Genomic DNA, 15,091 nt, shown 5'->3' on the forward strand with positions numbered 1-15,091 from the left:
TGTTCTAGCTTGCTTGCATGTGATCTTAACTTGCTGATCTTATTTTCTAGTCTAACCTTCCATTTTTCTGGTGCACTGTTTGTTTGTTTTTCTTTTTTGTTGATTTTGCATCCCAGATATTCTGTTATAACTGCAGCTGTGCTGTACATTAGTTGGATTTTGCTGTACATTAGTTAGATTTTAAGATCTTCTTCACGCTCTTGATGTATTCACCTCTAATCTTTTTCTTGACTTCAGTGTGCTTGATGTTGTCAGCTTGAAGGATACCCAAGTATTTGTAGTAATCTTCCTCATCCAGACTCTTAATGTTATTTTCGTGGGGCATCTTGATTCCTTCAGTTTTCACTACTTTTCCTTGTTTGATAGTAAGTGTGGCACATTTGTTGTTGTTGTTATTATTATTATTACTATTATATTATTATTGATCATCGCACAGTCAGCCAGATGTTCAGACTGGATTTGGCATTTTGTCTACCTATCGAGTCCTTACCCAGGACCTGGGATAGGCAGATGTGGATGTTTGATGGTATTACAGATATCGTCGCAGGATGGAAGCAGTTCCTAGTAAGGCCGCCTTTTGCAATTGACTAATAGCGAATTTGTCAATGCCAATGGTGTTCAAGTGGTGCTCCAGTTGTTTTGGGATTGCACCCAAGGAGCCTATGACTATTGGTACTACCCTTGCTTGCTTTTGCCACAGTCTTTCTATTTCTATTTGTAGGTCTTTGTATTTTGTTATCTTCTCCAGTTCTTTCTCTTCTATTCTGCTATCTCCAGGCACTGCCACGTCCACTATCCAGACTTTTTTGTCTTTCTTATCGACAATTGTTAAGTCTGGGGTGTTATGTTGCAGTGCTTGTCTGTTTGAATTCTGAAGTCCCAGAGCAGTTTAATTTTATCATTTTCTATGACTTTCTCTATTTTATGATCCCACCAGTTTTTGCTTACAGGCAAATGATATTTTTTGCAGATCTTCCAATGCACCATTGTTGCTACTTTGTCATGCCGCTGCTTGTAATCAGTCTGTGCAACCTTCTTGCAACAGCTTACCAAGTGGTCCACTGTTTCTTCAGCTTCTTTGCATAAGGCGGCACTTACTGTCTGTTGCTGTCTTCTCAATTTTGACTTTGTATGCATTTGTCCTTAAGGCTTGGTCTTGTGCAGCCAGAATTAGTCCCTCGGTCTCTTTCTTCAATTTTCCTGCTCTTAGCCATTGCCAGGTTTTATTATTATCTGCTTTCCCAGCTATTTTTTTCATGTATTGGCCATGTAGTGCTTTGTCTTCCCATGCCTCTATTCTGTTCTTCATTTGGTCTTTCTTGTAGGCCAGTTTGGTCTCTCCAGTAGTTAGTAAGCCTTCCTGATATACTAATTTCAGTGCATCTTCATCATTGTTCTTCAGATATTCTTCCAAAGCCATTTTTTCTTCTTCAACCATCTGATGTACTTGTAGCATTCCACGCCCACCTATTTGCCTTGGTAGATAAAGTCTATCAATGTCACTGCGTGGATGAAGGGCATGATTCATTGTCATTATTTTTCTGGTCTGCCTATCCATTGCTTTTAGTTCTGCTTGAGTCCAGTCCACTATTCCAGCTGTGTACCTAATGACTGGGATTGCCCAGGTGTTGATTGCCTTTATGGTATTTCCTCCATTGAGTTTGGACTTTAAGATCTTCTTCACTCTCTTGATGTATTCACCTCTAATCTTTTTCTTGACTTCAGTGTGCTTGATGTTGTCAGCTTGAAGGATACCCAAGTATTTGTAGTACTCTTCCTCATCCAGACTCTTAATGTTATTTTCGTGGGGCATCTTGATTCCTTCAGTTTTCACTATTTTTCCTTGTTTGATAGTAAGTGTGGCACATTTGTCCAAGCCAAACTCCATTACAATATCTTGGCTATATATACGGACAGTGTTGAGCAGCGATTCTATTTCAGATGATGTTTTTCCATACAGCTTCAGATCATCCATATAAAGGAGGTGGGATAGTCTGGCAGATGTTTTTGATGTTTGATAGCCATGTCCTGAGTTATTCAGTATTGTTGACAGAGGAAACAGTGCAATAACAAATAGTAATGGTGATAATGAATCTCCTTGAAATATTCCTCTCTTGATATTAACCTCTCCCAGCTTCTCACCATTGATCTGCAACTGTGTCTTCCATTGTGCCATCGATCTTTGCACAAATTTTCTGATGTTTCTACTGACTCCTGTTATTTTCTAGGCACTTTATTATCCAATCATGTGGCAGAGAGTCAAATGCCTTTTTGTAGTCAATCCATGCCACATTCAGGTTGGTCTTCCTTCTCTTGCAGTTTTCCAAGATCATTTTGTCTATTAGGAGTTGATCTTTTGTTCCTCTGCTATTGGGGCGGTTTCCTTTCTGCTCAGGTGGAAAGAGATTGTTTTCAACTAGATACTGTTGCACTGCATCAGCTACTACACCAGTAGTAGTAATTTGAAAGTTGTTGGTAAGCAGGTAATTGGCCTGTATTTACCTGGTGTTGCCCCTTTTGCTGGATTTTTCATTATTAGGTAGGTTTTCCCAGTTGTTAGCCACTTTTCAATTTCTCCTCCTTGTAGTATATTGTTGAACTGTTTGGCAATGAGTGGGTGTATAACAGTTAGATGTTTCAACCAAAACCCATGCAGTTCATCTTCACCTGACCAATTTTTGATTTTCTTTGCTCTTTTTTCTACCATTTTTGTTGTTATTACTAGTTCTTTCATTTCAAGTTCTGTTTTATTTGCATCCACCTTTTTTAACCAAGCCGCATCCTTGTTGTATTTCTTTGGGTTATCCCATATCTGCTTCCAGAACTGCACTGTTTCTTCCTTGTCAGGTACTGACTGATTCCTTGCAGTTTCTCCATTGATGGATTGGTAGAAACGTTTCTGATTGGATTGAAATTGGAGGTTCTGCCTATAGTTTGCAATTCGAGCTTCATATCTACTGATTTTCCTGGCTATAGCTGTTATTTGTTGCTTTATTATTTCCAGTGCTTCCTTGATCTTCCTTGTTTCTAAGTGGTATTTCTTGATTAGGTATTCTTTGGTCTTCTTGTTCTTCAGCTTCTTTTCTTTCATCTGTTCTAGCTTGCTTGCATGTGATCTTAACTTGCTGATCTTATTTTCTAGTCTAACCTTCCATTTTTCTGGTGCACTGTTTGTTTGTTTTTCTTTTTTGTTGATTTTGCATCCCAGGTATTCTGTTATAACTGCAGCTGTGCTGTACATTAGTTGGTTTGTTTCTTGCAGTGAATTGGTGCTTATACTTGATATTGCAGTATTTGCATCTTTTAATGCTTTTGCTAGCTGTTTCTTTGGAACAAGCTTCAATGCAGGTAGCCTTATTCTGTTGTTTTTGTGCTGTTCTAGATGCTCAGTTATTCTTTGTTTCAATTCTTTTATTTCTTTAGTTAGCGGGTTTTGTTCTTCCTGAGGAAGAGATGCCTGGTTTCCAAATGAGAACAATTGTATATCTCTGCTGGATTCCTTCACTGCCAACTCCCCCTGGTTTGCCTCTACATTCTGAGTTACTTCTGGTAAGGCTTTGATTTCTTTGCCCTGGGTAAACCTTTGCAGTTTGCCCAATTCTGTTTCTGTGAATACTTTATTTCGTGTTATAAATTGGCGTTGATCTGGTAGTCTCTGTTCTGTTATTTCTGATTCTGGATGTTGTTCTTTCCAGAACTGGTGCATTCGTTTTAGATATCCTCTTATTGTTGGACTTGATCTGTAGTAACAGATCATTATTTCTTTGTTTTCAATCACTGTGTATCTGCGACGGGTAAACATCTTTTCTTCCAGTAGTTCTGCAGCTGCTGGCCCTGGTTGCTCAGCCAACAGTCCTGAGTCCTGTAACTGATTTTTCACCAGATATTCAGGAACTCCAATATCTAGCACGGACCTTGTTAACCCGGGCGACGTCCGAGCCAGTATGGCATTCTGCAATTTATGTCTCACCGTATTTTTTATGGGAGAGACACTCTTTGTCTGACTCCTCTGATGAGACCTGTCCAGTATGATTGAACCTCTGGCATAGCTCTCATCTTCGTCAGAGTACACAAGCCCCACAACCACGTCAAGGTAGTGTCTCACTGGGGGATGATGATGATGATGATGATGATGATGATTATTATTATTATTGATCATCGCACAGTCAGCCAGATGTTCAGACTGGATTTGGCATTTTGTCTACCTATCGAGTCCTTACCCAGGACCTGGGATATGCAGATGTGGATGTTTGATGGTATTACAGATATCGTCGTAGGATGGAAGCAGTTCCTAATAAGGCCGCCTTTTGCAATTGACTAATAGCGAATTTGTCAATGCCAATGGTGTTCAAGTGGTGCTCCAGTTGTTTTGGGATTGCACCCAAGGAGCCTATTACTATTGGTACTACCCTTGCTTTTGCCACAATCTTTCTATTTCTATTTGTAGGTCTTTGTATTTTGTTATCTTCTCCAGTTCTTTCTTGTCTATTCTGCTGTCTCCAGGCACTGCCAAGTCCACTATCCAGACTTTTTTGTCTTTCTTATTAAAATAATAATAATAATAATAATAATAATTTGCTATTAGTCAATTGCAAAAGGCGGCCTTATTAGGAACTGCTTCCATCCTGCGACAATACCTGTAATACCATCAAACATCCACATCTGCCTATCCCAGGTCCTGGGTAAGGACTCGATAGGTAGACAAAATGCCAAATCCAGTCTGAACATCTGGCTGACTGTGCGATGAATGATAATAATAATAATAATAATAATAATACAATCACTAAGTGGCTAATCATAAATTGAGGACTACATGTACTTTCAAACTTTGGACAGCTTCCCTTGCTATAAATTCTCCTTCTTGGACCATTTGGAATATTCACATAGAGCAACTTTACTTAATTAGATTGTTTTTGGCTTTAAATAGAATAGATAAGAGATACCTCCTGTCATTTTGGTTGATTGATTTTGGAAAACTGTAGTTTGATCCTTTTTCTTACACTAAAATGATATTATGGGATGTCAACTTCTGCAGCTAACCTGGCTGAAGCCACCTTTGTCGTTCTGAGTTGCCACAGGTGGGCGGGGGGAGACGGCGAAAGGAAAATGACAGCTTTGCTAGACTAAACATAGTGCAGTCCTGTGGGAACCCAAGGTCATTCCCACAGGAGCTGGAAGGTGGAGAGAAAAGGTTTCACAGAGCCCACCAATTGCTTTTTTTATATAATATTTTATTAATTTTCCAATTTTACATTTAAGTACTTAAAAAGCAATGTGGTGGCTGGGTTAATCAATAGTTCGATAACAAAATCTTTAGTACAAATCTCAAGTTACAACATCAAATATTTCCTCTCTTTTTCCCTCAACATTTTCTGTCTCATATTTAAGCTAATACAGTTCTTACTATGTCAACTCAGTAAAAACATCATTATTACATTTATCAATAAAGTTTTAGCTTATGCGTAACTTAATTATTTTTTACATTCAATTTTCATAAACAATCCATATCCTGTTATTAATTTTTTCCCAATTTTTAGTTTCCCATCAGTATTCCAATTTAACCTTTGATATAATTTTCAGGCTTTAGGTAACCAAGATTTCCCTTATCTCAATTATAACAGAATCTAATATCCAAAATACACATTTTATTTATTTGAATATAATCTTGTTCTGTTTCCTAAAAGTTATCTAATTCCCACCATATTAAGTCATCTACTTAATAATACAATATCCACTTTAATAAATCAAAACTATTATATATATTATCTGGGTTAATCAATAAATCAAACATATTCACAATAATTGATTTTTTTTCTTTTAGGTCTAATTTTTAAATATTAAACAGATAAAATCCTTATTTTCAACTAATTTCCAAATATTTTAAATCTAATGACCAGAATTTCCCTTATCTCAAGTTCTCCCTTTAACCCTCTAATTAATAATATGAAATCTCCTCTAATAAATCGAAACCCCAGTTTGCCATCGCGGCCGCCACAGCCGCTGGAAGGCGAGCTCCGTCTTCCACGTTCGGTTTCGCTCCCCTGGGGGACCCTGGAAAGGGTCAAAAGTCACCCTGTAGGGAGGGCAGTAGCCTTTCTGCTCAATCTGGGACAGCCCTCCAAACCAGCGGAGGAAAGACCGGCCACAGTAATATAGCCCATCACTAGGCTGCAGATAGCTAAAGTGAAACTTATCACCAAGCACTTTGAAAGCAACACAAATGAAACTGAGTGAGATCTGATCTTCTCTTTACCCTAAGTACTTTCTTTTCCTGTAAAAGCTGCCTGAAGTATCTTTCCCCCTGTGAGGAGAGAGGGAAGCAAATTTCTATCCCACCCTCTAAGAATAGCAGTAACTGACTACTCAGGGAATTAAAGCATTAAAAGAACAACTTTAATCTAATTGGGTTTATATATTCCTGAAACTTGGGGACCAACAATTTTCCTATTTTTATTGGAGACTTTTGCTTTTATCCACAAAAAAGAAATAAAATTGGAAAAAAGATTATAAAAAATTTGGACTTAAAAAACCTTAAATGGCATCGGTGACATCTTGTGATGAAGTTTGGTATTACAACTTGTTATTTCCTAAAAGAGACTTGGCTTGAAGCCCAGACCTTAGATAAGACTCTTTTGACTTTGGCTTGGCACCCGCTGTGAGAAACTTAGCTGTAAGAGAACAGCTGGGTGGCATAACTGGCCTACTTGAACTGTGAATGTAAACCTTTACTGACTTTCAGAGTTATATGTTGGGAATTGCCTTCCTATCTCTTTATTTGAGGAATATTGGTCACTATATGAGATGATGAAATACCTTGGGCTATAAAATCTTGCTTGACAAACAACTTCTACTATAAAGGCTATTTATAAACATGTGAAAGAGATGGATGAAGACCAGGAAAAGATCCTTTCCATGTTGAAAGCAATACATGTGATAAAATAATACCCAACATAAAAGAACAAGATGCCAGCTTAGATACACAAACCCAAACTTTGACTACAACCAAAGAACTAACAACGCAGAAGATAACAGAAGAAGTGGAACAATCAAATACTAAGACAGAGGACTCAATTGACCAACAAATACAGTTAATGGAAAATCCAGAAAAGGGAGTGACACACTGAAAATGGAAAAGACATTCTATATAAATTAGAAGAAATTTGAGAAAGAAGAACAGATTGAATGGAAGATAAACATATCAGGGCAATCATGGGGAATTGGAATAATAGGGATACAACTTAATGAATACAAATGGGCTAGTCCTTCCAAAAAAATGGCAATTAAATGGTCTCCTTTATTTCAAATAACATATATAATAATAGAGGGAGATCTATTTGACGATCTAAAAGCACTGATATGGAAGCGTAGTTGGCAAAGGAAGAAAGCCAGAATAAGGCTACCAATTGCTTTTACTGGATAGAACGATCTATAGCATAGTAGAAGGGAGGGATTTGTTATATTTAGTTATATTGAATCCCTAAGGGGAATTTCACTTTTGACCATGCCAATATTATGTATCCAATAAACATATGCTTTGAGGAAACTTCAAGCCTCAGAGTTCTGCTTTATTTGGTTTCATTAGTTGGAACCTTGACAATTATCTAGACCATAACTTTGATTTTAAAAATCCCATGATAGATGGGTGCTGGATTTTTTTTTCTTAGCTCAGTTATTGAATGAAAATGATGTGTTTTTACAAATTTCCTTTGTTAAAGGTCATGTATTTATAAATCAATTCAATATAAAAATTCAAAAACAGAATGGAAAAGGGAACTGGAGAAGTCCATTTTGTCTAAACAATGGGGGGTTGTATTATCTTCTGTATGAAAAGGGTTTTTTATACCCTAGATTGCAGCTTATTTCAAAATGTATTAATTTTGATTTACTGTACCACATTGTGTTTGAAAAAGAATGAATAAATCACTGTTTTATAGAAAATGAAATAAATGCTTCATTCAAACACTTATTTTTGTGATGTCCTTATATTATAGAAATATGCTCTTTCATATCCTGACTTTTGTATACTATTTTTATTGCCAAGAGTCATGTTTATTTATTTATTTATTTATGAGACTTATATACCGCTTTAAGTGCAAGCACTCTCTAAGCGGTGTACACCAGTAAGCAATGTATATATATTTTACATTGCCCCCAACAATCTGGGTCCTCATTTTACCTACCTCGGAAGGATGGAAGGCTGAGTCAACCTTGAGCCGGTGAGATTTGAACCGCTGACCTGCTGAACACAGTCAGCTAAAGTGGCCTGCAGTACTGTACTCTAACTGCTGCGCCACCTCGGCTCTTAAATAAATAAATGTTCTTCAGCATTGGAAAGATAAATTTATGGTCTCAATTGCTCAATGAACTTAACAGTTGGTATTACTTACAATTTATGAATAAGATTAGATAGGAACCATTATAATGAAATACAAGCAATCTGGAATTAAGGAGAAATTTCTTAACAGTGAGGACAATTAACCAGTGGATCAGCTTGCTGTCAGAAGTTGTAGGTGCTTCATCACTGGAGGTTTTTAAGAAGAGACTAGATATCCACCTATCTGAGATGGTATAGAGTCTCCTGCTTGAGCAGGGGGTTGGACTAGAAGCCAAGGTCCCTTCCAACTCTATTCTGATTGATTGAACAATAATTCTTTAATCTAACCTTTGTGCAAATACACATACACAATATCAATATGCACACTGTGGCTTTTTCTTTTTCTTCGGTTAAATCAAATAAAGGACATTTTTAAAACATGAAGAAAACTGCTTGAGATCTGGAGGATAATTTAGAACCTAAAGAAATAAAAACACACTTGATTATTTAGTAGGATTACTTATTTTAGAGATTTCTAGACCATCCTATCATGAGACAATCTGCTATGCATGAAACAAAGCATGGGTGTACAATTTTGGTCTGATTGGGAACTGCAGGATGTGTTGTTTTTAACTTGGTGGTTACAAAGGCTCTCTGATAACAGCAGTGATTAGGGTAAGAACTTCTGGTCCATTTTTAATTTGGAGACAGTTAAGTTAAGCAAGATGTATGAGTATACATACATAAGTATACTCTCATATAATTCTCAAATTAAAAAAACCACAGGAGAATACCATCCTCCTGAAAATTCCATTATGAAAAATAATCCTGCTGTCAAACTTTACAGTACTTTGGGAACTGAGAGCTTCCATGGTTAAAGGCTTTCTCAGCCCTTCAAGTTATAGTTAACAGGAAATGTTTCACAACACTGAAGGTAGATCAATGGTTTTGCAAAGCCCAGTTTAATGGTTATCTTTTAAACAAATGAGATACGTGTGAGAATTGGAGGCCATGCTCACCAGTTAACAACATAAAGAAAATAATATAATATTATAAATTCTCTTGTCATTTCATTTTTGTATTTGTAATTATTTCAATTTTTGTTATTTGCTATTATCATTGAAGTAGTTACACATTCATCCTCAAACCCATTTCATTCCAACTGATTTTTTGAAAGCCTCTTTCACCTCCTTGTTTCTGAGAGAATAGATCATAGGGTTCAGCATAGGCACCACCACTGTGTAGAAGACAGAGGCCACTTGATCTTGGCCCAATGAGTAGCTGGTATTTGGGCGAAGGTAGGTAAATATCAGAGTTCCATAGAAGACTGAGACCGCTGTCAGGTGAGATGTGCAAGTAGAAAAGGCCTTACGCCTGCCTTGAGCAGAACGGATCTTCAGGATGGCGGAGAGAATTAAGGTGTAAGATAGGAGAATGATGACCAAGGATGCAAGGGTGGTATACCCAGCCAGAAGTGATATGATCATTTCAGTGACATGGTGATCTGAGGCAAGTGCTATTAGGGGAGGAGTGTCACAGAAGAAATGCCTGATGATGTTAGAGTCGCAGAAATGTAAGCTGCTTAAAAAGTATACTGTTAGCATGGCATTTGTCAGGCCGAGGAAACACGAACCAGCAACCAATGTGACGCAGATGTTTTGTGACATAATTGTAGAATAGAGCAAGGGATTACAGATGGCTATATAACGATCATAGGCCATTGTGGCCAGCAGGAAACATTCTGTGCACACCAAGGCCACAAAAAAGTAGAGCTGAGCAAAGCATGCACCAAAGGAAATTGATTTGTAACCTGTTAGAAAACTCATTAGCATCCAAGGGGTGATAACTGAGGAATAACAGATGTCAGCCGCAGACAAACTGCATAGGAAAAAGTACATGGGGGTATGAAGCTGAGCGCTGATCCTGATTAATATAATCATTCCCAGATTCCCCATCAGGGTGGTAATGTAGATCGTGAGAAAGACAGCAAACAGTGGAGGGTCCTGCTCCGGAGATTCTGAGAACCCCAAGAGAATGAATTCTGCCACCAGAGTGCAGTTTCCATCTTCATCTCTTTCCAGAGTCTGCAATCTGTTAATGGATTTAAAATGAAATTCCTTCAGTTTTCACAATATATTACAAGTGAGACATGCTTAAAAATGAAGTTCTGTTTACATTGATTACATTCGAGGGATTTCATCTATGTCCACAATATATCTTACTGCATATGATACTGCCCTGATGCTGTTCTCAGTCCAGTTTGCCTATGTATTCTAATTCCATGGTTTCCCTGTTATAAACTCCCCAGCATCATTTAGGTGAGATGGGTGGTGTAGAAATGTAATAAATAAATAAATAAATAAATAAATTTACCTGAGATGTAAGAATAGAGACATATTTTCCAAAGAAATAGGTACTACTTGCAGCTTACATAAATATGGTGTTGTTTAAGATTACAGAATCATGATGGGAAAAATTTGCTACCTAACAGTAAAGCAATTTGCATGTAAGAGGTATCCAGATGAACCCATGGTAGTTTAAGCAAGTCCAGGAAGAAATTCTGTTTGAAGTCTCATCTGTTAATATGGAACAAGAATATGCAAAGTGGCACCTCCAGGAGTTTGGAATCAACTCCCACTGACCTCATGTGGGACAGACAATAGGAACACCAAATTGCCACGCTTCTAATGTGGGCAGCACTGAGATGACTGGCCACTGCCTGATGTCATTTAGTACAACATACTTTCCTGTGCTGGAGGAAAATAAAAATAAGTCAACAATCATTTCCTGCTCTTTTGGGACATCCACAATCAGCAGCTCATGAGGACTGTGTGTTTGTGGATTTCTGGTGAGGGTATGGTGACCTAGACATCCCTGAAGGAATGTGGAAAGAATTGCCTCTGAGATTGCCAGCCATAAGTTAGAGGATAGATCCTGGGTGGTAAAATCTCCCTGGAGAAAGGAGAGATTGTGGAATTGCTCACATGTATTCCAGCCAGGTGTTCATTGTGAGTAGACTGTAAGAACTGAGGTTTCTGCAGTCAGCAGGTGAGTGGAATGGTTGGGATTCGAGGGATTTCAACTATGTCCACAATATATCTTACTGTATATGAACATAAAGTGTGGCTGAGCCTCATAATCAATTTTGAATTAACTTTTTACTGCTTTTTAAATATTAATAATTTTTGGAGTAGCAAGTTTGATGGCATTCGCTGGATAAATTTTCTTCAATCCTTCATGAAAGAAATTTAAAGTGCTATTTTAAGGACTTAGCAATTTTGGGGAATAAACATCAAAAGGCTATTATGATGTTTTTGTAGTATAAATGGACTAAGAGTCTAGATTGACCTGAAACAGGATTTTCAAATTAATTGAATGAATCTTTCCCACAGGAAAATGATTTATGTTTTGAAATTCCAAAAAAATTTCCCAACAATCCCCTGCAACATGATAGGATGGGACTTCGAAGATTTTTCACCAGTGGGAGGTAAAAAGAAATAAACATTACAATTAAAGGAGAAAAAAAAAACACCTATTTGACTTGTTAACAAGAATGGAACAAAATACCTTAACATCACTGTGAATGATGGTATGGATGAGGAACAAGTTATAGTGGGTAAGACTGAAATAGATTTAAACGTGGATTTAATAATGATAAGCCCCAAGAATGATCTGGAAAAAGATGAAATAGTGGATATACAAATGAAATAGTGGATAAACAAATTTTAATAATTAAAAGGACATACAATCTACCAAGCAGGAGAATGACTTGGATATTTTTCCTATACTGAATTTACTAGAGACCTGTTAAAATTTTGTAAGATGGTGAGAAGGGAGAAAGAAAAAAAGAAAAAAAATCAAGTTTGAGAATATTATTTGGAGGGATTAAAGGTTAAAAATAAAGGGAAAGAATATAAAGTTGCTTAATTTGATTAAAATTAAAATATATGATATTTTTCTGGTAACCCTTAATGGACTTTTGCTGACTAGGACTGAATGACATGGCATTAAGAATTTGTCTGCTGATGTGATTCAGTATGAAAAGATTGTTGTATTTGAAAAGAAAGTGATGGGTTGTTAAAATTATTTATTTGTTTTTGAGATAAAGGAGGAAACTACTTCTTCATATATTTTTCTTTTTTGTTATATTCTTTTCTTTATTCTTCCTTTTATATTATTTTTCTTGTCTTTCTTTTTATTTGTATTAAACTATTTTTTCTTTATATTTCTTTACTTTCTGTAGTGTGCATTACTTTCTGTTTTGTATAAATGTAAGACTTAATAAAGTTATTTGAAAAAGGAGTGTATGTGTCTGCCTTACTCTGTCAAACTGACTCAAGAAACAAAATAACATGATAGCTACTGATAGACGAGATCAATGTACCTTAATTTTTCAGTCTGAAAATGAGAACATATACCACTGAACATGTCTTTCAACAGAAAGGCTGAACACAAACCATAGTAAACAAAAAAGTATGATAGTTTGTGATGTAATAAATAGATAGATAATATGACTTCTATCCACTAGATCATTTAATTGTGAAATATATTTCTATTATTTCATGAACCATAGATGTGACATTTTTTGTAACGTTGAGTTTCCATAAGCCAACATTTCGTTCATACTTTCCAAAATTCAAAGCACTTTCCCAGTATAATCCATCTGAATGGTTATAAAGGCAAATTAGTGTGATACATGGGAGAAGGGCTTGAAATAGAGAGTGAGAGAGATTGCTTAAGGTCATTTAATGAATTCCTGGAACTGGTGATACTTAAATTGAATTTTGTTCTTTCTAACTCAGCCTCTTTGCTACCATGCTACACTAGCTCACATAACCTGCTTTTGCAATGAAAAGATGAGACTTACCTTGTTTTTTGAGAAAGTAGCGTGTTTGCTCAAAAATGAAAGATTTCTCCTGTGGAAAAACAGGCTCTGGAGACCTATTCTGGTTTCAGATGTTGGTTAGACTGTAGCATTTCAATGAATTAGCAGATGACACAACAGCCTCAAAACTGTTAGTCAGGAGATTCTAATATGACGATGTAGTCTTGATTCTGGTATCTATTCCCAATGTTGTTCTATAACTCTACTAAAACTTGCATGCTGATTCAGAAAGCTTAGACCTGCAATTTATAGGACAGAAAACACATATCTGGGGAAACTATTAATTCTTGACTTTGAGAACCATCTTATCTATTATAATGATAAATTTGTCCATTACTGTAATTATTGGAAAATGATTTTTTTTTTAAAAAATAAATCTTTGTAGAAACACACACACACACATACACATTTGCACACATGCATGCACACACTCATGAACAAATACACACACACATTTGCACACATGCATGCCCGCACACATGCACAAATGCACACACATATTGCTCACATAGCTCCTTTATACTTGCTTGAATTCAGAAGTTATTATCTAGTTAAGAAAATGTACAGAGCAATGATATTTCCTCTTTTGGCTCTTTCTTCCAAACAAAATAGAACTTAGAGTAACATTAGGCATAGCCATCTAGTTTAAAAAAAAACAGCCTCTATTTGTATTTGATCACTTTTAAAGCAGATTAATTACCTATTACAATATATTCCACTATATAGTGTCAAGACTGAAAAAAGGGTCGGTATGAGGTTTTGAAATGAAAGCATATTTTGATCAAAATAAAGGAGCTTCTACATTGGTAAAAGTGCTTAATTTCCACTAAATATACCAGAAAGAAACAGCAAGCCCTCCCCTCCCTAAGCTGACCACTGTGAAAAGAGAGAGAGAGAAAAAACAGAAGGAAAGATTAAAACTAACCACAAATGTTCTGTGTCATTTGTCTTCTTTTCTGCCATGCAGACTTATAGTCTTTATTTAGAGTAAATAGAAACAAGAATAAATAAGATTTGCTGGCACAATATTTAACCAGAGCTTGGATTTTCTGCTCATGGGGTATTGAACACAAGGGAAATTCCCTGAAGGGCCAAACATACACACCTCTCTGGTCATGTATGACAATGAGGAACACAAGACATAGTTTATTCCCAGACCGTTATAGGATGAATGCTTGAATGTCAAGGGAGTTTTACTAACCAAAAAACTGCAAACATTTATTCTGCCAGTGATAAACTGAACAAGGTGAAGCCACAGCATTATACTGGATCCCAAAGCGTTTCTAAACGTTTTCCACTAGCATCCTTAAAAAATGTTTTTGTATTGACATCACATAGATAAGGTTTTTTTTTTGCTTCAATATTATAGATTCTTGAAGGTACACCCATAAATGTGTTTATGACCCCTGTTCTTTTGGTGACACATATCCTTAAACTCACTTCAAGCTTTAAGTGTTGGCCAGCTTTAACCAAGTTAAGAAGCAATGTTTCTTGTTTTTTACAGGCTTTTCTGAGGAAAAGTATACATTTGCCCGGAAATAAGTGCTACTGGGCTTAGTCACTGAACATGGACTGCATTGTAAGCAGTAGTTAATAAGTAAAAAAGTGTTAAAATTATATGATACAAATAATAAGGTATAGGATCATAGGATCATATGTCTAACATATAACTAGTTTTACATGCTTAAATATGCTGTAAAGAAAAAAATCCTCACAGTTTTGATTGGTCTCTTTTTCTCTTGTCACGTAATGTATGCATGTGTATATAAGATATAAATAATAAATAAAATCTGAGTATACAGCATGTCATAGGATATGTTTCTCAACTTAAGCAATCTTAAGATATGTGGACTTGAATTCCCAGAATTCAAGCAACTCCCAGCAGGTTGGCT

General features: G+C 36.3%; 1 protein-coding gene across 2 annotated transcripts; it reads right to left on the reverse strand.

Moving 5' to 3' along the window:
- Positions 1-8,303: 8,303 nt before the first annotated feature.
- LOC120306978 (olfactory receptor 1019-like) lies at positions 8,304-14,192 on the reverse strand. Of its 2 annotated transcripts, XM_039341096.1 has the most exons (3): positions 14,125-14,180; positions 13,182-13,438; positions 8,304-10,405 (listed from the first exon to the last, which is right to left on the reverse strand). In XM_039341096.1, exon 3 carries the CDS (start codon positions 10,267-10,269, stop codon positions 9,457-9,459), a length of 813 nt encoding a protein of 270 aa, XP_039197030.1. In that variant the 5' UTR covers positions 10,270-10,405; positions 13,182-13,438; positions 14,125-14,180; the 3' UTR covers positions 8,304-9,456. The 2 variants fall into 2 exon arrangements, with proteins under 2 accessions (XP_039197030.1, XP_039197031.1); XM_039341097.1 differs by lacking the exon at positions 13,182-13,438 and having other exon boundaries at positions 14,125-14,192.
- Positions 14,193-15,091: the final 899 nt, after the last annotated feature.

The sequence above is a fragment of the Crotalus tigris genome, unplaced genomic scaffold, assembly GCF_016545835.1.
Source record: "Crotalus tigris isolate CLP2741 ecotype Arizona unplaced genomic scaffold, ASM1654583v1 scf7180000017764.6130737, whole genome shotgun sequence".
NCBI lineage: Eukaryota > Metazoa > Chordata > Lepidosauria > Squamata > Viperidae > Crotalus > Crotalus tigris.